Here is a 24,162-nt window from a genome sequence, read left to right as displayed (position 1 = left end):
TTTGGTTTATATTCTTTCTGTTAAATTATAGTTAACTTTTACTAAACACAAAGTCATAGGGAATGAGTTCACTATACCAGTGTTTGCTGTGGTTAAAGTTGATTGTGTATGCAAAGTATGTATTTTATTTTCATGTAGACTGCCCTTCTTGCAAGAAATCAGCTTAAGAATGCATTCTTGACCAGTAAACAAAGTATGCTTAAATGGCTTCAAGAAGTGTTTCTAAGATCATATGATCTGGCTGAGACATATAATGGAGTTCATGTGAGGACAGCATTAAATCATACCTATACATATCTTTTAAAATCTCAACAGAAGAACAATAATGTGGTATGCTTTTATGTTTCCTTCTATACTTTGAAAAAGAGATAAAAATAAAATCTTCTATTCGGTTTAACCTAAACATAAGTATAATCACTTGAAATAAACCACCAGACACTCACACAGAAAAAATGGATACCTCGATACCCACTGAAAGCAAACTAAGCATACCAACTGACCCTAATACATTTGATGTTTTGAACACTCTACCAGAGGAAGAGATGGACACTGGCCATCCATGCTTCTCTAAAACAGTGGATAAATATAAATCTGACAAAGACAACCCCCTCAACCTCTCGAAAACCAGACAAGTCAATAAAATCAAAACAATAGGAAAATTTTTACAATAGAACTGTCGTGGGATCCGCCAGAATATTGACGATATCAAGATGTTGTTGCAGAAACACAAACCTTTCTGTTTCTGTCTACAGGAAACTTACTTAAGACCCAATGAGGACCATACCTTTAGGAATTTCACTGGAGATGGTCCTGCTCATGGAGGAGTAGCTATCCTAGTGGGCAGTCATACTCCTTTCCGTCAGGTCCAACTTAATACTTCTCTGGAAGCAGTAGCGATTTGCTTCTCTGTGGGATTCCTCATTACAGTAGGTTCAATTTATTTACCACCAAATGCTGAGTTAAATGAAATTGATCTTGATAACCTTATCTCGCAACTGCCTGAACCCATACTTTTGATGGGTGACTTTAACGGTCACAATACTCTATGGGGTAGTGCCAACACTAATAGACGAGGTCGAAGCATTGAAAAAATTCTTGATAATAATAACCTTTCCCTTCTAAATAATAAACTCAATACTTTCTTCCATATGCCTACCCGCTCATATTCTGCAATTGATCTTACAATCTGTTCCCCTTCCATTCTTCCACTGCTCATGTGGGGCGTTGAAGTGATCACTTCCCTGTTCTTTGTACAATGTCTTCACAGGAACCATGTTCACCCACACAGATACTTATATGGAAAATGGACCAGGCTGACTGGAACACTTTCTCTCATCTTGCAAAATTTAATGCTAATGCCATCAGTCAAACACCTATCAATGAAGCTGTAAAATATATAACAGAATGCATTGTCCAGGTAGCAACAACCTCCATCCCAAAAACATCATCTCGATTTCCAGTCTATCCAAAGTCTTGGTGGAACCTAGAATGTCAGACAGCCAAAAAAAATCAACACAGAACATGGAGCATATTTCGTAGCTACCTCACCACATCAAATTTAATAACTTTCAAGCGTGCTCGAACTAAAGCACATTTTGTAAGACATCAGAGTCAAATACAATCATGGATCCAATTTACTACATCAATTAATCAAATGACCAGTCCAAAAATTGTATGGGATAAAATCCGGAAAATGAAAGGCAGATATAGACACGTTTATCCACCTTAGACTATAATGGAAGTGTTCTTGCTGATCCCAAAGCTATTGCAGATACTTTAGGAGAAACTTTTGCTAAAATCTCAGTAACAGTTTCATATTCTCTGGAATTTTTAATACTGAAAAAGCAGCAAGAGAAACAAAGGCTTAATTTTTCTACCAACATTCTTCAGCCATATAATCAGCCATTTGTCAAGGAGGAACTAAAAAGAGCTCTCCTACAATCTCACCCTAGTGCAGTAGAACCTGATGACATCCATTGTGAAATGATAAAACATCTATCATCATCTTCTATGGATCTTCTTCTCTTATTACAATAGAATACTTGCAGAGGAAGAGTTTCCAAATTCTTGGCATAAGTCAATTGTTATTGCTATCCCAAAACCAGGAAAAGATCCAACACAAGCAAATAATTATCGACCCATTGCTCTGACCAGCTGTCTTTGTAAGATACTAGAGAAAATGGTTAATGCCAGACTTCTCTGGTATTTAGAAAGCAACAATCTTCTTTCCAATACACAATGTGGTTTCCGTAGACATCGATCAACTTTAGACCATTTAGTTTGGTTAGAAACTTGTAAGGAAAAGAAAGAGGCAAAGAAAAAATGGGACATGACTGGAACTAGAGCCGAGAAATGCAAAGAGAAATGCAAAGAGAGCTGTGGCCAGGGCGAAAGCGAGGGCAGTTGATGAGGGTTATGAAGAACTGGAGAGAAACGGTGGCGAAGCTCAGTTGTTGAGAATAGCAAAAGCCAGAGATAAGGCCTCGAAAGACATAACATCAGTCAAGCAGATAAAGGATGCCTCAGGAGTAGTATTACAAGACGAGGACAAAATCAGAGGACGATGGAAAGAATATTTCCAAAAACTACTAAATGAGGAGAATCCAAGAGAGAGGTGCGAGGATGGAGAGGTAAATGAGAGACCGGTGCAAGACATAAGTGGAAGTGGTTTGGGTACTGAGAAAAATGAAGAATGGAAAGGCTGTGGGAGCAGACCAGATACCTGGGGAAGTATGGAAAAGTTTGGGCAGTGAGGGCATGGATATGTTATGGGATCTGATGTGTAAAATAGCCCAACAGGAAAAGATACCAGAGGAATGGAGGAAAAGTATTCTCGTCCCAATCTACAAAGGAAGAGGAGATGTTCAAGACTGTGGCAACTATAGAGGAATCAAGCTGATGTCACACACATTAAAAATATGGGAAAGAGTAATTGAAGCAAGGTTACGGCAGGAAACGAAAATTGGTGAGGAGCAGTTTGGATTTATGCCAGGAAGAGGGACAACGGATGCAATATTTGCGATAAGGCGATTGATGGAGAAATATAGAGAGATGCAAATGGATCTGCACATGGTGTTTATAGATTTGGAAAAGGCATACGACAGAGTGGCCAGGCAGGAGGTATGGAGGTGTATGAGGAAGAAGAGGGTGTCGGAGAAGTACGTGAGGTTGGTGAAGGAGATGTATGAGGGAACAGAAACTCAGGTCAGGTCTAGTGTCGGCATGACAGAAGGGTTCCCTATTGTCGTAGGGCTACACCAAGGGTCAGCTCTGAGCCCCTACCTCTTTGACCTGGTCATTGATGTACTAGTGGAGGATGTTAAGAAGGAGGCACCATGGAGCATGCTGTTTGCTGATGACATTGTTCTATGCAAATCATCTTGAGAGAAGCTTGAAAATACCCTGGAAGAGTGGAGAAAGGTATTGGAGGAGAGCGGCATGAGAATTAACTGGGTGAAGACTGAATATATGTCAACGGGGAGTGACGAGGATATCGTCATACGACTCCAGGGTGAAAGGCTAATTTCAGGGAAGAAATTCGAGTACCTTGGGTTGGTTGTCGAGAGGAGTGGTGACCTGGATGAGGAAATACAGCACCGAATAACATGCGGTTGGATGAATTGGAGGAAGATGAGCAGGGTCCTGTGCGACAAGAGAGTGAGTTGTAAGAGGAAAGGAAAGCTCTATAAGATGGTGGTGAGGCCGGCGATGCTCCATGGTGCGGAAACGTGGCCTATAACCAAGGCACAGGAGAGGAAGATGGAGGTAACGGAGATGCGGATGTTGAGATGGATGAGTGGTGTGACAAAGAAGGACAGGATAAGGAATGACTACATCAGAGAGACGGTTAAGGTGGGACCAATTGGCAAGAAGATACAAGAAAGTAGGCTGAGGTGGTTTGGATATGTTGAGAGGAAGGGTGAGGAGTATGTTGGTAGTGGAGTATATGGAGTTTGAGGGAAGGAGGCAGGCCCAAGCTCAGGTGGAGGGATAAGATGACAGAGGATCTTAGAGAGAAAGGATGGAGTCCGAAGGATGCCCTGGACCGGAGAACTTGGAAGAGAAAGGTTAAAGATTCATGCGCCGACCCTGTTTAACATGGGATAAGGCAGAGGGAAAGAAGAAGAAGAAGAAACTTGTAAGAGATGCATTTCTGAAGCGAGAACATCTTGTCTTTTTTTTTTTTTTTGACATGGAAAAAGCTTATGACACAACCTGGAGATACGGCATATTAAAAGACCTCTATAACCTAGGTCTCAAAGAACACCTCCCTATATTTATTAAAAATTTTCTGTCCAGGCGAACTTTCCAAGTCAGGGTGGGAAGTATGCTATCTCGACCATATCTTCAAGAACAAGGTGTTCCCCAAGACTCTGTCTTAAGTGTAACCCTGTTTGGTATTAAAATCAACTCAATCATTGAACAGCTTCCTCCCACTGTAGACAATGCTCTATATGCTGATGACTTCACAGTTTACTGTCACTCATGTAACATGAGGGTAATTGAAAGACAACTTCAGCAAACAATTGATCATGTCTCTCTGTGGGCTCTTAATAATGAGTTTAGGTTTTAAACAGAAAAAAGTGTATGTACACTTCTGTCGAAAACGCACTCATCACCCAGATCTTGAACTAAGAATGGGACCTACTGTTATTCCAGTAACTACAGAAACCAAGTTCTTGGGACTCATTTTTGACAGAAAACTCACATTTCTAGCATACATTCGTCAACTAAGAGAAAAGTGCAAAAGAACTTTGAACCTCCTTCGCACTCTATCCTCTACTGGGTGGGGTGCTGATCGAGCTTCGTTGCTCCATCTTTATCGTGCACTTATACGTTCAAAGCTGGATTATGGATCCCAAGTGTATGGTTCATCAAGACAGAGTAACCTACGATGGTTGGATTCCATCCATCATCAGGGTATACGGATAGCTACTGGTGCCTTTCGCACCTCACCCACGCCAAGTCTCCATGTAGAAGCAAATGAACCAGCTCTATCACTTTAATGAAAACAGTTGTCTCTTAATTATGCCCTAAAAATAAAATCTCTCCCAGATCACCCTACATGGATAGTATCTTCTCTCTGCATTGGGAAGCTCAACATCACACACACATCAAACTGCTATACATCCTTTTGGATGCGTATTAAAGAAACTGTGTAAGCTGTTAGTATAAATGTTGACAACATTAGCTACACTAAACATAACAGCATTCCTCTATGACAGGTTTGCACACCATCCTGCAACCTCTCACTTTGTCAGCTAGAAATCTTATACCCCAGCGCTTCCCAAACTGTGGGCCGCGGCCCCCTTGGGGGCCGTAGGTTCTGATGAGGGGGCTGTGAAATAATGAAAACAAATTTAAAATGTTTTAAGACTAAGTAGATTTTTTTTTTTTTTAAAAGAGACGTATTTAACTTTTATTTTTTATATTTTAATGGAAAAATTCACACATTGGTGTTGGTTCACAAACTTTGCTTCCTGCGTATTTCGGCGCTTAATGAATATTAGCAAATATTGCTTATTCATATGTTTCATTTCAAAGCAGTGGTTAATTGTATTTACTTCGAATGCTCTCCAGGGAAGCTCCAAATCTTCCTGTCCCTTTCATCACACGTTCGTAATCAGGGACTGTTGATATTGACTTTATATACATATCAAAACTCGTTTTATATTATCACTGTCATCACAGCTAGTTTTCTGTTACCAATAAGTTTCGCATATACTTCACACATGAAAAAAAGCTTAAACAAGTTCATGTGGGGAGATAGTAACTCGCTTGCAACACGCCCTCCCTAACAGTCACTATGCTGCAGAGGCAATAAAAACAAGTACTTTTATTATGCCAGTGAATAAGGTATGAGGAGTCTGTGTAATATATTTCTCAACAAATAGTGCAATTAGAGACAACTGGGATAAAAACACTAATTAATGAATTACATGTCCCCTCATACAGAAACTATGCTGTATAGATACACAATAAATAATGGAAAAAACTCACGTAGAAAGATTATTTATTAGTATAATTTTCGCCTGTGTGTCACAGGCATCCTCAGTACATTAAGCTCAAAATTCAACACTAACTGACAATTCCAAAAAGCGCCACCTAAGTAGCTGGTGTAAGATAACTAAAAAGGTCAATAACTTTCCTAAAAAAAAAAAAATTTTACACCAGCTACTTAGGTGGCTGTTTTTGGAATTGTCAGTTAGTGTTTAATTTTGAGCTTAATGTACTGAGGATGCCTGTGACACACAGGCGAAAATTATACTAATAAATAATCTTTCTACGTGAGTTTTTTTCCGTTATTTATTGTGTACCGATATGTCTACTCACGGTTTACCTCTTTTAAAACTTATGTTGTATAGACTGAAACAAAACCATATGTTGCATCGGCAAACACAGTATCTAACTAAAAACTATTGTTATTAATTAGATGTGTGTGAGTTCGATTTCCCAAGGCAGCAATAAAATTCAACCAAACGTGTTAAAACTAAGTAATATATATAATGAACGTTATGGCAGTTTCACATATGGCATTCGGTTGAAGAGAGTTAGCATTTCAACTCAATTGTCAGCTATGCTTTTATCTTTTTGCACGATCTTTTGTTAATACTGCACTAATCATATGCACGTTTTAATAACCTGTCTGTTTCGCGTTAGGCTTAATTACCGTAAAGGGAGAAAAGTCACAAAAGAGAAAAATGTTCCTGGTCAGAGGATTCCCTTATTCAGGTAATATTCACAAATTTCGTGTTATCAGTCTGTGGTGTGCCAGTATCGGTAAGTGGTGATATTATTTGATCTATTCTACGTTAAAAAATTTAACCCTGAGATGGATAAGTGGCTGATAAAAAATAAAAATTCCCGCGAACAATCAGAAGAAGCAGAAACAAACTTAAAAAAAAAAAAAAAAAGGACATTTCATATTTTACCAGAACAGCCTGCATCATCTTCAGAACCAAACGGTAAGAGGCAAAAAATGTAATATATGCATTTGATTTTTGCAATATTCGCTGTGTATGTTTTATATTGAATATATCAGTCTGTGGTGTGCCAGTATCGGTAAGTGGTGATATTATTTGATCTATTCTATGTTAAAAAATTTAACCCTGAGATGGATAAGTGGCTGATAAAAAATAAAAATTCCCACGAACAATCAGAAGAAGCAGAAACAAACTAAAAAAAAAAAAAAAAAAAAGGACATTTCATATTTTACCAGAACAGCCTGCATCATCTTCAGAACCAAACGGTAAGAGGCAAAAAATGTAATATATGCATTTGATTTTTGCAATATTCGCTGTGTATGTTTTATATTGAATATAAATACAATAAATATTATAATAATATATCTCTCTATTAAGATTTTTTTTCGAGGGGGCTGTGAAGTATTTTAATTTTTGCAAAGGGGGCCCTGACATCCAGAAGTTTGGGAAGCACTGTTATACCCCATCATCCATCTACCTGCAATTGTTTAATGCACACAGAGTAGCACACACTGATTTCTTACCCATCTATACTGATGGTTCAAGAACTAACACCGCTTGACAATTATTCATAAGACTATTACACTTTTTGTCAGGAAACACAGCCAACTAACACCTCTGTTGGCTGTGTTTCCTGACACTATTATCTCAAATCAGATCCCACCTGACTGCAGTAATTATACAGCAGAGTCACATGCCATTCAGCTTGCACTTGTGCATATAAAAGAAAACTGCTACCAAAAGTGTATAATTTATACAGACTCATTGAGCTCTTTACAGGCTATCTCTTCTCCTATGTATAATCCTCATCCAGTACTTTATGAAGTGCTACACTTGCTTCACAAAATGAAAATCCTTAATTTCGATGTTCAGTTCTGCTGGATTCCAAGCCACATTGGAATCAAAGGAAATGAGGCTGCAGCTGCTAAATCAGCCCATACCTTCTCCACATACTATTTGACAGTTCCATATACAGACTACAGACAACTTATAAGATCAAAGCTAATTGCTCAGTGGGAGTTAACATGGCAAGAAACATCAACAAACAAATTATATAACATTAAACCTGAAATTAAACACTGGCATTCTAGTCAACGTACAAAGAGAAGGGAAGAGGTTGACCCTGCTAGGCTCCGCATAGGTCACAGTCACCTTACGCATTCTCATTTACTGAAAGCTGATGACCCTCCCATATGTGAAAAATGCAACACACATCTCACTATTCATCATATTCTGGTAGATTGTCAAAAATTTACACGAGAGAGGAATGAAATTTTCACCTATCTAACCAAGCCATATACACTCAGGGAAATGCTAGCAGACTCGGGCAAATTGCATGATGTTTTTAATTTTTTAGAAAGAATTAAACTTAACTTTTATACATACATATTATTCATTATGTTAAATCTGACCAGTTATGTATTACCATAGGCCTTGATCTTGTATATTTGTATCATCCTGCTGTAATTTTGTTAATATGTAAATACCATAATGCTAAACTTAAATTTTATGCATCAATGCTGTATAATAATTCCTTTCTGACTCTTTAAGTATTAGTATAATGTTTGTTGTAATCTTACTAGATGTAGACACTGCTTTCCTTGACTTGTTTTGTATATACATATGTTAACCTATAGTTATCTATTTATGTACTGCAACCTCTGCAGTAATTTTGTTTATATGTAGATACTGCATCACTTAACATGCATTTTGTGTATGCATCTTATTTACTACTTTATGTTTCGAATAATCATGTAGTGCTGTAGTACATCTTACCTATTTGTGTACTTTCTAGTAATTCTGTTTATATGTATTCTAAATTCTGTTTCTACTGCATTGCTAAATTTAATTCTCATCCATGCATATTGTATAATAATCCCTTTTTGCCTATTTTTGTACTGCTATAAAGGCATCTATTATAATCTTACATATATGTAGATACTGCATTCCTTGGCACCAGCAGATGTTCATGCAAAGTTAATAATTTAATACATAATATTTCATATATTATGTATTAACTTATATTGTTAACTATTTTTGTACTACTGTAATAACCTCTGACCTTGTGTGTTGCTGTGCCCTCTGCAGCAGTTCTGTTTACCTAGAGATGCTGCTTTGTGAAACTATTTTTCTGTAAATGCTAATGTTGTAACCTTTAGTATGGCACAGTATGACCTTTGTAGTTTTTGTGCCAAATAAACTATAACCCACCCAACCAACTTGAAATTTATTATTACATACAACAAGTAGGCTTATTTGAGCCTATGAACTAACTTTCATAAAACTTTGCATGAACATCTGCTGGTGACATTTCATATGTGATAATTGTTTTACTCAACAAATGCACCCAGGTATTGAAATAGAAAATTAATTCTCTCTCTCTCTCACACACACATATGTGACAAGTTAGTAACATGACTAACTTATCAGACACTCACTTTTCTACTTGCTTTTACATACTGATAATTTATTTAAATATGCCATTTCCAATGAAGTGGTGAAGGAGCCATAGCTGAATAAAAGATTGAATATGTGGCATGATTCAATAAACTTATGCACCCTACCTTGCCAAGAAAGTAATTTCATACGATAGGCTAGCTGTCTTTCAGTGGTAAAACATAAATTTTATAGCATTACAATAATACAAAAAAGTCGATTATGCATTATTGTAATACCATATGACAGTGATTATCAATGGAAAAGAAGTGGAATTAGCAGGGGGGGGGGATTAGAGAAGTACATGATGAAAAAGACTAAAACAGATGAGATTCTGTTAAAGGATAACTATACAATGTTATATATGGCCGTAATGATCAGGGAAAGCAAGGAGTAGCTATAGTAGTCACTATTACTACTATAGCTTTGTATACATACAAAGATAAACATCAGTGGTTGACAGCTTCAAATCCAGTGACGTGGCAAATTGGATGAGATTATCTATGTATAGATCCAGCAGAAAGTTCTAGTAAGAAAGAAGTAGAGAAATATTTTGACTCATTTTATGAGCATAGCAAAATGGAAAGTAAAAAAGGAAAGGCGATTCTTATAGAAGATCTAAACAGCGTAGTAGGAAATGAATACAAGCCATGCAGTAATGTTTAATAAAAATTGAAAGAAAATTGCAAAGCAAATAATAATGTAAGTACCTGCTAAATGTATATTCAGGACATAGACTAGTCATTTCTAAAACCATTGTTCCAACATAAAGATATATGTAAATTCACACAAGAAATAAGATAAATCTTACTGGCTGCATTATTGTTGACAGTGATATCTTTATACCGATTCAGAAAACAAGTATGCAGGGAAATTGAAATAGGAAGTAATAAGTATTTAGTTGTGAACAGAATAAAAATGAATATTATCCATGAAAGTTATTTTTTTGTTTGTTTGTTTTAAAGCAAAATCAGGCAGCTTTTTTTAAATTTTTTTTTTTTATATTTTGCATATTCAAAATTTTTTTTTTAATATTTTGCATATTAAAAATTTCTGGCAAGTAAGCAAGCAACATTTGTAAAAGCAGCTAAACAAAAGTTACACCAAGACTGATAAAAAATAATACAGATGCCAAATGTCATAAATACTGCTACTAAAAAATGTTAAAAATGTCAAACTGCAAAAGGAATAAGCAATGATAAAGATGCCAAAAATTGAAGATAATGATATTCTGGATGTTAGAGGAACTGAGTAATTAATTACTTTGAAAGATTAATATTATTGTCATCAACAGACCTCGGAGTCAAGAGATTCATTGTAGGAGGTCCCACTCTCAGGCATTGCATTCCAATCATCAACCACTCTCCATGCAAAAAATTTACTCTTCACCACCTTGCTCACACCCACCATATACAGCTTTCAGAGATAGACTCTTGTTCACCCCATCTCCAGATATTTTATGAAAAATCTCATCTGTGCTAATCCAGTATTTATCCCTTACCAACTTAGTCAATCATCTCTGGACCTTCTCCAACATCTCATCATACTTTTGAAAACCTGGCAACCAAATCTGTGCACAGTAATCCATATGCAGCCCGATCAAAGTCTTCTACAATGGAATCAAAACATCCTTACTTCTACATGTCAGTGTGTTATCTGCATCATCATTCCCATAATCCACAGTGTCATCCTTTTACCAAAATATCCATGAAATTTCAAATCTCTATCCACCACAATCCCCAAATCATTCATCTCCTCCAAAATATCCCCACCAATCCTATACTGTGCATCTCATCTTTGCTTCCCAAATTTTAAAACCATACACTTTGTAACATTTAACTGACATCCTTTCACACACACACACACTCACCCATTCAGACAGTAATTAAGTCCTCTTGCAAAGCTACATCTGCTCTACTTCTCAAACTCTCTCCAACTTTGCATCATCTGCAAACAACTATATATCACCATTTAAGCCCTTTGCAGTGTCATTTACATGCAAATTAAACAACAATGGCCCCAAAACAGACCCCTGGGGCATGCCACTAGTGACTTTCCTCTTCTGAGTTATCACTTTCCCATACACAACCTATTGATACTTCTTAGACATCCAATGCCCAATCTTACATGCTAATCTACTATCCAATCCCATCTGTTCCAATTTAACTACTAGTTTGTTATATGGTAATCTATCAAAAGACTTTGCAACATCTAAATATACTACTGTATATGCATCCCCCTTGTCCAGTGTATTTGTCACCTTGTTATAATAAGTAAGCAGATTGCTAATACATGAACTTCTTTTAGCAAACCCATATTGTCCATTAAAGAGAATTCTACTGCTGTCCACCCAGTTCTGAATCCTTGTCCTCGCAACACCTTGACAACTCCAGACAAACAGGTTGGCCTATAATTCGAAGGAGGTACAAGTGGACCTTATTACCTCCTTTATGAAGCAGAACAATTTTGCATTCTTTCCATTCCTTTGGGATCTGGGCTAATCTAAGGCTCATATTAAATCCCTGAAACATTCCCTCAAGACATACAGTGTGATATACCATCAAGTCCCATAGCCTTGTTGACATAGAGTTTACTCATTTCTTCATATACCTCCTATTCACTCACCATCAGTGGTTCTTCCCCATTCCTACTGCTCTCAAGTTCTGCATTTTGTTACAATCACAAGGATGGAATACTTTAATGAACTCTCTATATCCTCCTCGGTTTTTATCATTCTCCCATTATAACCTGACCAACATCAACACCAAATGATCATTTCATGGTCACCTTCACCAATTGGAGGATGATGTGACACTTTATTCATAACAATATTTTCTAACGAGATAATCAAATTCAAGACCCTCCATCCATATGTGGCCTCTGTTATGTACTGCTTAAGGTAGTTTTCCCTTAAAAACTCAAGAAATTCATCCTCTTTGTTCCTGATGTTGTCTCTTCATTTCCCATCTATATTACCATAATTGAAATCTCCCATAATGATCACCTTTTCTTATTAGCCAGAACAATTTTTCTAAACATTTCCTTCTCACTGCCTTCTACAAGGTTTATAGCAACACCTTACTAAACATTTCATCCTATCCACTTCACGCCATACTGCTTCAAAACCACTGTCAGTATTTAGATTAAGATATGCAAGAATACTTGTGAAGCAAAGAAAAATTGTTAAACAAAACTTGAGTAGCAAACTGGTTTTGAGGCAAACAGTAATTGTCAAGACCCTGTTTTTACTATGTGAAAAACAGTCGAGAAATCAAGAGAGCATAATAAGGATTTGTATTCAGGTTGTGCAGATTTGATAATGCATATGATAAGATGCCAAGAAAAAAGTTATTCCAAATATTGCAATTATATGCAAGCATCTTGAAGTGTTAGTAGATAGCAAGTTGAAGCTTGCCATGTATCAAGGATTGCAAATACAACTCAAAAGATAATTGCAACGCTGAAATGAACTTTAACATGTAAATATAAGGATGTCATTTTGCCTGTTTACAAGGCCTTGATGAGACCTCACTTGGACTATTGTGCACAAGTCTGGTCTCCTAGTTTCTATTGTTTTTCTGATGCAGTGAAAAGAGTGCAAAGTAGAGTGTTAAAAATGATATTAGGATTGTGTTATACTGATTATGAAGACATAATCATCATTCTTGATAAGTGCTAGCTCTTGTTAGACTTCAATAAGGATAAAAATAAAGATTGTTTTTTTATTGAAAAAAAAAGGTTTGATTTCATGTCTGAAAACATTTTTAAATTTATGTACATAAATTGACTTATCCAAAACAAGTCTCCTGCATAATATTAAGAAAATAAACAGCAAAACAGTCATCAAGGATTATTATTATCTGGGCATATCTACTGAGTCCAGGGATTCCTACCATGGTTATCATGTTTCTTTATATTCAGTCATTGGCAATACACTCAACTCCACAGGCAAACTATTCCACTCACGCACCATTCTGCATGCAAAAATCTGGATTTTCACATCCCTGTTATCCACACTTACTCAATTTTCAGGAATGACTGATTCTTTTTTTTTCCCCTTGCACCATGTGCTGAAAAATTTCATCAACTTTCCTACACAATCAATATCTCTTCCTTTCTAACAACAAATTTTGCAACTCAAACCTTTATCTAGTCTCATAGTGAACATTTCACATACCAGTTAAGCTATGATTCATTTCTCCATTGGTATGGTTACTTCTGTATACACAACAGAAACCAGATAAAGGATTGGACATTATTATTGTAAGGGAATCTCCATCAAGTCGAAGATTCATGATGGAAGGCCCAGACAATCCACATATCGTACCTCTTCTTAAACACAACATATTCTGGCAATTCACTCTACTAGTTCACCACTCTCAAGTAGAAAATCATAGTCCTGAGACTTTTAGTAACCACATTCTTAATTTCTAGAGATGACCCTTCATTTTTCTCCACTCTAGCCAAGTGCTGAAAAATTTCCTTTGCATCAATCCTATTAGTAACTTTTCTCTTATATATCCTCCTTTCACATGTCAACCAACTTTTACAATCCATAAACTCTCAATATATCCTTATAAGAGAAATTTCACCATCTTAGTCACTTATCAGACCAGACCTGTGCAGCAATCTAGATGTGGCTGTATCAAAGTTAAATTCTTTGTGTTCTTCAATAACCAATCCTATAAACTACCCTGGCCACTTTTGCAAATCCCTAACTTCATCAATTTCCTGGAGAACAGATCTGCCAATGTGGTATGAAGTTTGTAATCTTTCATCTCAAAATGCATAAATTTACACTATACATTAAAAGGGCATTCATTATCTTTTGTTAGTCTGTTTAAATCATTCTGCAGTCTGTCTGCTGATTAAATATTACACTAGCCAATTTTGCATCAGCAAACTTGATATTTCCCCTGAAATTATTTCCTGTATCATTTAGGTACAAATTAAACAGCAGTGGTCCAAGCAAAGAGTTCTGCAGACCAAAATTAGTAACCTGCATTCTCTTGGCTTTTTGCTCCTCCAAACACTACTCTTTAGTATCAATCAGCCACCTTCATATCTATTCTCATTTGCTCTAATTTGTGTAAGTTCTATGCAGTATCCTATCAAATGCACTTTGCAAAATTCTGCAATACCAGTGTGTGTGTCCATTCCCTTTATCAAATCAACTGTCACTCTATTATAAGGCATGGCCCCCTCCCTTCAACTTTTCCCTTACTAGTTTATCACCATTCCTGAAGTACTGATTGGTTCATGGACCAATCAGACAAATCCAGGACTAATCAGAAAAGTAATGCCAATTTCTTTGCACATTCTCATAAGATGCAGGCTGCCATATATATATGCACTGCAATTCTGCAATATTGTATTTCCATTTATCCACCTCTATTTCCACATCTGTCACTGCAGTATCTTTTCTTAGATGATAGACCCTTGCAAACTGGTAACTCAAGTAATTCGTCTAATTCTATTATCTCCCTACCAAAAGCACTTGTTACTTTTAGTCATTTTTCCTTTTACTCACTACACATAAAATTAAGGATTTCCGTTGGCTTGCTTGCCCAATTTCCTATCACAATCTGATTTTGCATTCTTTATCATGCTGGTCACTCTTCTTGCCTGTCTTGTATTGCTCAAAAGCTTGCTGTTCACCTTTCTCATACACTCTCCACATTTACTTCTCCCCCAGCTCTTGCTTAATGATACTACTAATTCATCTAACTCCTACTTGGTTTATCCTCCTGACCATGGGTATACAGTCTGATATTGCTGCTTTCAGATGCAATTTGCATAAATTGCTAACATTGTTCCCTTGCAGATTCTCATGCCTTAAAGTCTCACTAATCCTGTACCTACCAACCAACCAATGAGAAGGCACTCCTTGCTCTTATTCCCGATACTTTTTTTTGCATTAGTATACATAAACTGCAGTATCCTCTTAAGCCCACAATTACCTTTACACTTTGTACTGATTACCCTTCAAATTTCTTTACCTTCTCACACTTAATTCATGGGTGCTTGCACACATCCACTTGTCCACCCCTCCCGATCAAACAGCTTCAGTTTTCCTGACTCTGCTTCCACACTGTCAGTGAACAATGCATTTTTGAGACACCTAACTCCTGATGAATTGTAATTAAATGGATATGGATAGAATTTTGTGGTCACCAGGACAGGAACTAATAAAACTAAATAAATAAAAAAGCACTTTGAAGTTAGAATTATTGTTATTATCCAAGCATCTCCATTAAGTCCTAAGATTCACTGCAAGAGGCTCATAATAATATTTGTATTAAAATTCAGTCATTGACAGTAATTCTACAAACTGCACATCATTCCTTCTGCACGACCTACACATTCTCATTTACAATCATTCCTCCTCCTCAACTTGCCTCTATCTTAGCCTGGCAGCAGATTCAACCTTTACTTTCTCATTCTTCTTTTTTTACTTCTTTCAATAACACTTTCATATCTTCTCTCATACTATACTATTCACCTTTCAAGTCATTGATGTCTCACAAAACCATCAACTTTTCATTTATGGGTCTCATCCTGAGAGCTTCACTGATATTTTTGCAGCAGAAACAAGATTTTTGTCACACTCCACTCTCATTAAGTACTCCTCTGATTACAGAATTACAAAAAAAAACCTTTCTCCTTCTTTCATTCTGACATACATTTCCTTTCTTATTTCACACCACTTTCTTTCTTTCTCAGTTCCCACTCACCTGAAGAAATATCTATTATTATTTCTTCAACTAAGAATACAGATTACAAAACAAAACAACAAAAAAAAGCAATTAATCTCAGAGTAATGATATCATCTACTCAGGCACTGAAAATGTTTCATGCATTGCCCACATGTGCTACTTTATTAGTTAGTGTATGGGGTAGTATAGCTGAATGACACTTTCACTCCAACTCCCTGCAATGTCAAGGTTATGATAAAATAAAACAGCACTTTTTTCTAAAAATTTAATGCTTTCATTATAATGAACATATTGTTATAGCAAACTTTTACTGCGCACAACCCTAATTATAAAAATAAAACAATTTGTATAATAATATAAATCCAATTTTAAAATAATAATAAATTAAGCAATTTCACAGATTGACTCTAAAAACATTAAAACCAGTCATATGAAGTAACTGTTGGACAGAGTAATTTATTTATCCATAACAGTACACAGAATAAAGCACAGTACGCTATACACATATATTTTGTTTTTACAGGTGTAGGTCAACCCCAGAACAACAAACTTTAGATACATGTAATTTCACCGTAGTAAGTGACGTACTGACCATTATAAGAGTAATTTTGTTTCTAGGCCTTGCTGCCGGTGAACTAACAATGTCCGTCTTATAATGGTGCAATACAATCAAGTTCAATGTGTCCCTGAATTATTAGCTATTAATAAGTGGGACTAGTACAATAATAATACAGCACACACACACATTTTTTCCTCAAATCCCAGGAATTTAGCAACAGAAGCTATTTTAAATAGCAACAGGGAAAAAAAACTCATATAGCTAAAATAAAGAGATAAAGTGCTTTAAAACGCTGAATACAACAAAACAGGATAACAAACAATTATCCTAATTTTGTATCCATATGAAATAATAGTCACTATATTATTTTGACAACCACTATAACCCAACAAAGAGTGAATGGCTTGTATAAATAAACTGGTACTAACACACAACTTAAGTATTAGAATTTTTACATTCTGTCACTTTTACAGTTTATATTTAAAAAAAAAAAAAAAATTAAATACACTATATATAGAATGATAAAATTTGAAGATGGGAAGTAGGTTTAAATTGAAAGAGTTAACTTTTAAATCGTGAAAGAAATCTAATTCTAATACATTAAGTATATAAAAAAATTTGGTAACTTCATCTTTCAGAAATCAATCTACAAAGAGTTATGGCAGTTAATTACACAGTTCTCTCAGAAGATTTTTACATGTTATTCTAAACTGGGCTTGACCTGTGACACTGCTGGCAACTTTTGTTTATCTCCTATTCCCTATCTAAGTTGTGACAGCACAGTCCAGATGTAGACTTCGGCTTCTGAGATGCTGTGGCTTTGAATACTTTCTCTACCAGCTGTTTGCTGGGTTAACGACCAGCTGAAAAAAGAAGAAGAAGAATTATTAATAAGTGAAACTGAATGTTATTAGTGAATCATAATGAAACTAAGATATACATCATCATCAATTACTGATATGTACCTTTTAGGTGTGTAAATGCTACTATGGTATTACATAATTAAGATATATGCATTTATTTAGTGTATGATGATACAACGGACATAAGCTCCCTTTTAACGGGGATGTACGGCACCATCTCAACTCCCTCATTTTATCCAGGCTTGGGACCAGCATATATAGCTGACAAATCAGGCCTATGACTGTAGTCTGTGTGTGCTCACGGGACCAGTTTGCCTGTTCTGGGTAACAAAAAAAACCTGAGTTTCTAGATGGAAAAAACCCCTACCTCCATATGAGACCAGCTAAAGGTTCCTAACGTCATGGATGGGAATCGAACCAGGTCTTTCTGACCAAAGGGTTTTGTCTATACTGACTGAACTATGGAGACTCAAGATATATGCAGATAAGACAAACTACTATAAAATAAAACTGATTTCAGCAAGCAGTTACAGAAGGTAAGCAAGCGTGTTACATGTGAAGGCTCAAGGATATGCAATTCCTTGAGCTACTTTTATCTATCTGCCTATCTATATATATATATATATATATATATGATGATCTCACATATGAATTGTCACAAGACCTATAACACTACAGTGCCATGTGTGGGCAAGTGATTAGGGAGAAATGTAGTCTGATGATTTGTTCCTTAAAGAATGGGAGGTTGTACTCAGTGGGAAAAACAGTACGGGGGAAGATTGTTCCAAAGAATAGAGGTGGATGGAATGAAGTAAGCTGATGAGAAATTAGTAAGGTGTGTAAACTGTATGTGAGAATTAACCTAAAAAGAGAAAGCTGATCATGAAAGGAAACTGGAACATTATCAAAAATGAGAGGGGGATGAGGTAACTACAGGGGTGAGATAGCTTACAGTTGAAGCAACATGTGTAATGCATGTATTAGATAAATATTGTTGCATACAGTGATAACAGAGGCTGTCACTAGAAATACCAACTGCAAAGAGTGATAATGTGGTTTTGAAAAAGGAAGTGGCTAGGTGGAACAAGCTCATAGAACAAAAGAAATGCATGGAACTAGCGTAGTTGACTATGATAAATTAAGGAAACAAAGTGATGACCTACCATGGCTGGATTAACTGAAAGGGAGAGAAAATGGCAATGACTAGGAATTGATTTGAAATCAGTTACTTATAGCCATGTCAGATTGTATTCCTAAGATTAGAAGGATAAATAAAGCAGAGATGAAATGGATGAATCATGGAATTACACAGGAGCTGCTGAGAAAGAATATTATGAAAGAAAGTAGTAGAATGCAATATAAAGAATGGAAACAGGATATTGCAACATGAGGAAGGAGAAATTGGTTTATGAATGGAAATTGACTAAAACAGCAAAGCAAACCCAGAATTCTAGTTATGTAACCGGTAAAAGAAAGGATGAATATGAACTTCAACTGCTGGAAATGGAACATAGGTCATATCCACAAAAGATATAGTGAAAATGTTCAGAAATATGAAGTTTTTTTAATTTTAAATAAGCCTGATGTTACAATAAAGCTTTGGGACTGGATGGGGGATACCACATATATTAAATAAAGCTGGCAGTACTCTTGAGCTGGTTGTTTAACAAGAGTCTGGAACAGGAACAGTTAATGCGGAAAGAAGGCACAAGGGAGAATCTGAGTCAGTGGTGTTTAACTATGCTGGTTACATTTTATAATAAGTAGAAAAGTGTATTAGACAAAAGAAATGCTTACATAGTGGATAGAAGTTTTTTCACTTTGCTATGCTACCAATTACATATTTGGTTTAATCCTTTATCCAAGTGTAATCAAACAAAGTTTGCACCTATGAAATATTTTCACGACTGGGGCAACTCTTGGTAAAGGTGGTATAAGTTCTGATCACTTGCCTTAATATCCTATAATGCAAAACACACATCTTAATGGGTATGTAAAATGCTATGCATTATGGAAAGGATCACTACCCAGACCGGTTTCAACCTTTACTAAGGTCTCATCAGTTGGAGCTAGACCAAGAGGTGTGAACACCTTATTATTAAAATTCTCTGGATTAGAGATAGTTGATGGAAGTTTTTTCACATGGCTATGCTACCAATTACATATTTGGTTTAATCCTTTATCCAAGTGTAAGCAAACAAAGTTTGTGTCTGAAATATTTTCAAGACTGGGGCAACTCATGGTAAAGGTGGTATAAGTTCTGATCACTTGCCTTAGTATCCCATAATGCAAAGTACATATCTTAATGGATATGTATGTAAAATGCTATGCATTATGGAAAGGATCACTACCCAGATCGGTTTTGACCTTTATTGAGGTCTCGTCAGTGGGAGCTAGACACAGAGGTGGTGATACTAAGGTGGAAGATATGCAAAAGTCATACCACCTTTACCACGAGATGCCCCAGTCCTGAAAATATTTCAGGTGAAAACTTTGTTGAAAGTTTATTTTTCACTTGGTTAGAATATAATAAATTTAGTTTAATCCTTTATCCAAGTGTGAGCAAACAAAGTTTGCGCCTGAAAGTATCTTCAGGACTGGGGTAAGGTGGTAAAAAAAAAAGGTGAAAACTTTGTTTGCGATTAAACCAAATATGTAATGGTAGCATAGCCAAGTGAAAAAACTTCAATCGACTATCTCTAATCCAGAGAATTTTAATAATAAGGTATTGACATCTTTTGGCAACTGGTATATGGTGATATAACTTTTGCATTACTTCCACCTTAGTATTACCACCTCTGGGTCTAGCTCCCACTGACGAGACCTCAATAAAGGTCGAAACCGGTCTGGGTAGTGATCCTTTCCATAATGCATTTTACATACCCATTAGGATATGTGTTTTGCATCATGGGATACTAAGGCAAGCGATCAGAACTTATACCACCTTTACCACAAGTCACCCCAGTCCTGAAAATATTTCAGGTGCAAACTTTGTTTGCTTACACTTGGATAAAGGATTAAACCAAATATGTAATTGATGCTTACAAAGTGATTTTTGGGATTTTTCTGTAGTGTCTGATAGAGCAGTGCATCCCAAACTGTGGGCTGCAGCCCCCTTAGGAACTGAAAAATAATGAAAAAATGTTTTAATGTGTGCCATGTGAAACGTGTATGTAAGATGCTAAAAATGTAATATTTGCATTTGATATTTACGATATTTACTGTGTATGTTTTGTATTGAATATAAATACAATAAATATTATAATAATATATGTCTGTATTAAGATTTTTTTTTTTCGATAGGAGCCGTGAAATATTTTAATTTTTCCTTTGGTTTCCCAAACTTATGTATGTAAAGGGAAGCACTGTGATAGAGTACCACAAACTACTACTTACTGAAACTGAGCAGGATGAGAAGGGATTGTCATTTGGAGCTACCTTACAGAGACAGTTGGCTGATAGGTGCCAGCAATGTACCTTGTGTGCTACAGTGTTTTCTTCTAAGATCACTGTTGCATGCTGATGATCCTAAATTATTCAGAGAAATGTCAGGAAGCTCTGATGTGATGATGTTACAAAAGAATTTGAGTAGATTAGTATTTTGGGTGGAAGAATAGATGGCACTTCAACACTGTTAAGTGCCATCTTATATATTCTGGTCACAGAATGAGGTTGATTATATTGGAGGAACACTGCTCAAGGAGGTTGAGGAGGTGATGGATCTAGGGATCTTGGTGGATAAGGTACTGAAGTTCAGGGTACACATCGCAAAAGTTATAAAGTACTAATCAGGCGACATTTGAATTTCTGTGCACAGATATGATCACCTAGTTATATAGATAAGAAGGAACCATTAGCAAGAGAGAGTGTGCAGAGACTATCATATTCAGCATTTCAGTGTCTCAGGAGACATTGAAATGCCAAGTATGAGTACAGATTAAGGAAATATGGTTGACAGTGTTTGGCAGAGAGAAGAGTTGATATGACTAGGGCATATAAGTTAATGAAAGGAGAATAAGGAGTCATCCCTGGAAACAGCACAAAGGTTATGAGAGCTGAAATGAAAAGGAGATTCCTTTGCATGACTAATGATGAATGAGTGGAATACATTAAATCCCCACTGTAATGAAAGCTTCAATGTTGAATGTTTTCAAAGAAAGGTGTGATAGGTGGTCTGTGAATATAATCTATCACAATGAGTGAGACCTGAAAAGATAATGATAATAATAACTTGATGAGTTTACCACTGAAACATGTGAAATTGCTAAAACAATAAACATGTAGTTCAGGATTCAAGTTAGCTGCAATAAAGGAAGACGGCAAGAGTTTGACAAGTGCCAAAAGAGTTTAAAGAGGTAGGGAGTGGCACAAAATGATCATCTGCTATCCAGATGAAATTTGGTATGTTGACTGAGGTACTAAGTACGAGCAGGTCTGGAAAGCTCTGATAAACACCTATAAAAATGATATTAAAGCAACTGACCATAACTACAAGAAAGAACATACTAGCAGAGTTATGATCAGTTGCTTTAATATAGTTTTTGTTATAGGTGTTTATCAAACTTTCCAGATCCTCCCATATATAATTAATAGCTAGTGAGTGAGATCTTTAATACACTGTCTCATTTTGATAAAAAAAACGTGAGTACGAGAAATGTTTTTTAAAAACGGTTCATAAATTTTAAGCAATGAACAAAAACTAGTGAAAATGAATTCCTGTTTTAGTCTTTCTACATATTCCTAAAACAAACATTTTCTGAAGAAAATATCAGCAAGGATAGTTTAATATTTTCCGAAGAAAATATCAAACTATCCCTTTTAGTTTTTAAAAATAAAAACTAAAAGGGATAGTTTGTTATAGTGGAAGGTAATAACAAATTTCTTTTGGAATACCTTCTTTCATACTTACTAAGTGGTTAATATTAATTTTAATAAATTATGGAGACAACTACCATGTTATACAACCATTGGCAAAAAGTATTCAATCAATGTTGTTTATCACAGCGACAAACTGCATACCCCCATATATTTCTTGGAAAGTTTAACATACAAGTGTTTTAACATGCAAGAAATGAAATAGCTCACTTTAAAAGTATAAAAAGAAAAGAAAAATTTATGTATGATTTAAAGGTTAATTTAAAGAAAATAAATTATCTGTGTTAGAAAAAAGTATCTGATCAAGTCGACAGTTGGAAAAAAAAGTAAGCGATTGCTGAGGAAACAAATGCTTAATATGCTCATCTACAATTGTCTGTGCACGCATAAAGAAACATTTATAAGGAACAGAACTGTGGTTGTGAAATCTGAATTCCTTCTATAGTGTTAAGGGAAGGCTCCTGTGAAAGAACTTTCCAGTGATTTAAAAATCAGAATGATTGAATATCTGAAAGACTGAATGTCTCAATGACAAGTAGCTAGATTACTAAAATGTGCTCAAAGTACTGTATGTGACATTTGGAAAAAATATCATTCGACTAATAGTGTAGAAAACATGCCTCAAAGTGGATGTCCACGTGCCATCTCACATGGACAGAACAGTAAACTGGCTGAACTTGTGAAAACCATGCATCATTCAACATCCAAACAACATAATGCTGCATGGTCGAACTACAGAGTGGAGGTAAGTGACCGCACAGCATGAAATCGGCTGAATGGTCAAGGATTTCACTTTTGCAAAGCATAAATGAAATCTTTTTTTCACAAAGCAATGGTGTAAAAATCATGTAAATTGGGAATTTGAAGACTGCAAAAAAATAATTTTTAGTGATGAATCTCAAATTTGCCTTGGAACCAGTGATAATAACAATACCTTTGTGTAGAGAAGAGTTGGTGAAAAGTTCTTTGATGAGTGCATTAATACCAAGGCTAAATTTTCACCCTCATTTACTGTTTGGGTTGCATGACATCACAAAGTGTTGGAAAAACTATGTATTGAGTTACATACAGTCAACTCCGAAATCCACGAAGAAATTTTAGAGCACTTTTTGGTTCATAGTGTTGAAAAATGGTCCCAGGATTCCGATGACTTCATTTTTCAAGATGATAATACATTTTGTAACTGCAGCAGACGAATCAAGAATTATCTGCGAAACATCCCAATTAAAACTATGACTTGGCCTTCGAATAGCCCAGACCTGAATCTGATCGAAAATGTTTGGAATATTTTAAAGCAAAAAACTGATAACAAAAGGGCCCACAAATGTCATCGAATTATGTCAAGCAATCACAGACAGCTGGAGTGAAATTCTTCCAACTGACTGACAAAAGCTTAAGCTTATTGAGTCCATGCCACGAAGGATGAAAGCCGTCATTTGGGCTAAGGGAGGAAAATGCCCAGTTCGCTGATCAAAGAATGATCACATACTTTTTTCTTCACTGTTTGATTTTCCATTACCTAATTTTTGGTTAAAACTAACTATAATATTTTTTGTAATAAATTTTATTTCTTTTTTTAACTATCTATATTTATAACTGTTCGATATAAACAAAATTTATGTAATGAGGAAAAATAAATCCTAATATACATACCATGTTAGTATAACAGTTGTTGATCGGATACTTTTTTTTGTCAGGGATTGTAGTAATAACTTCAGTTTAATATAAAC

At 35.8% G+C, this 24,162-nt stretch overlaps 1 protein-coding gene across 1 annotated transcript in view; it reads right to left on the bottom strand.

Annotated features, from left to right (window-relative positions):
• Nucleotides 1-16,571: 16,571 nt before the first annotated feature.
• LOC150110528 (casein kinase I) overlaps nt 16,572-24,162 on the bottom strand; it is a 173,546-nt gene continuing 165,955 nt past the window's right edge. Inside the window, exon 8 of the mRNA XM_090394551.1 lies at nt 16,572-17,557. Coding sequence (XP_090250677.1) covers nt 17,547-17,557 — 11 coding nt within the window. The 3' untranslated portion in view covers nt 16,572-17,546. The remainder of the gene's footprint in view (nt 17,558-24,162) is intronic.

Source organism: Typopeltis vanoorti, chromosome 1 (genome assembly GCF_054136105.1).
Source record: "Typopeltis vanoorti isolate ZY-2024b chromosome 1, IOZ_Tvanoo_1.0, whole genome shotgun sequence".
Classification (NCBI taxonomy): domain Eukaryota; kingdom Metazoa; phylum Arthropoda; class Arachnida; order Uropygi; family Thelyphonidae; genus Typopeltis; species Typopeltis vanoorti.
The sequence above is the reverse complement of the archived record's forward strand: the minus strand, read 5'-3'. Positions and strand labels throughout refer to the sequence as shown.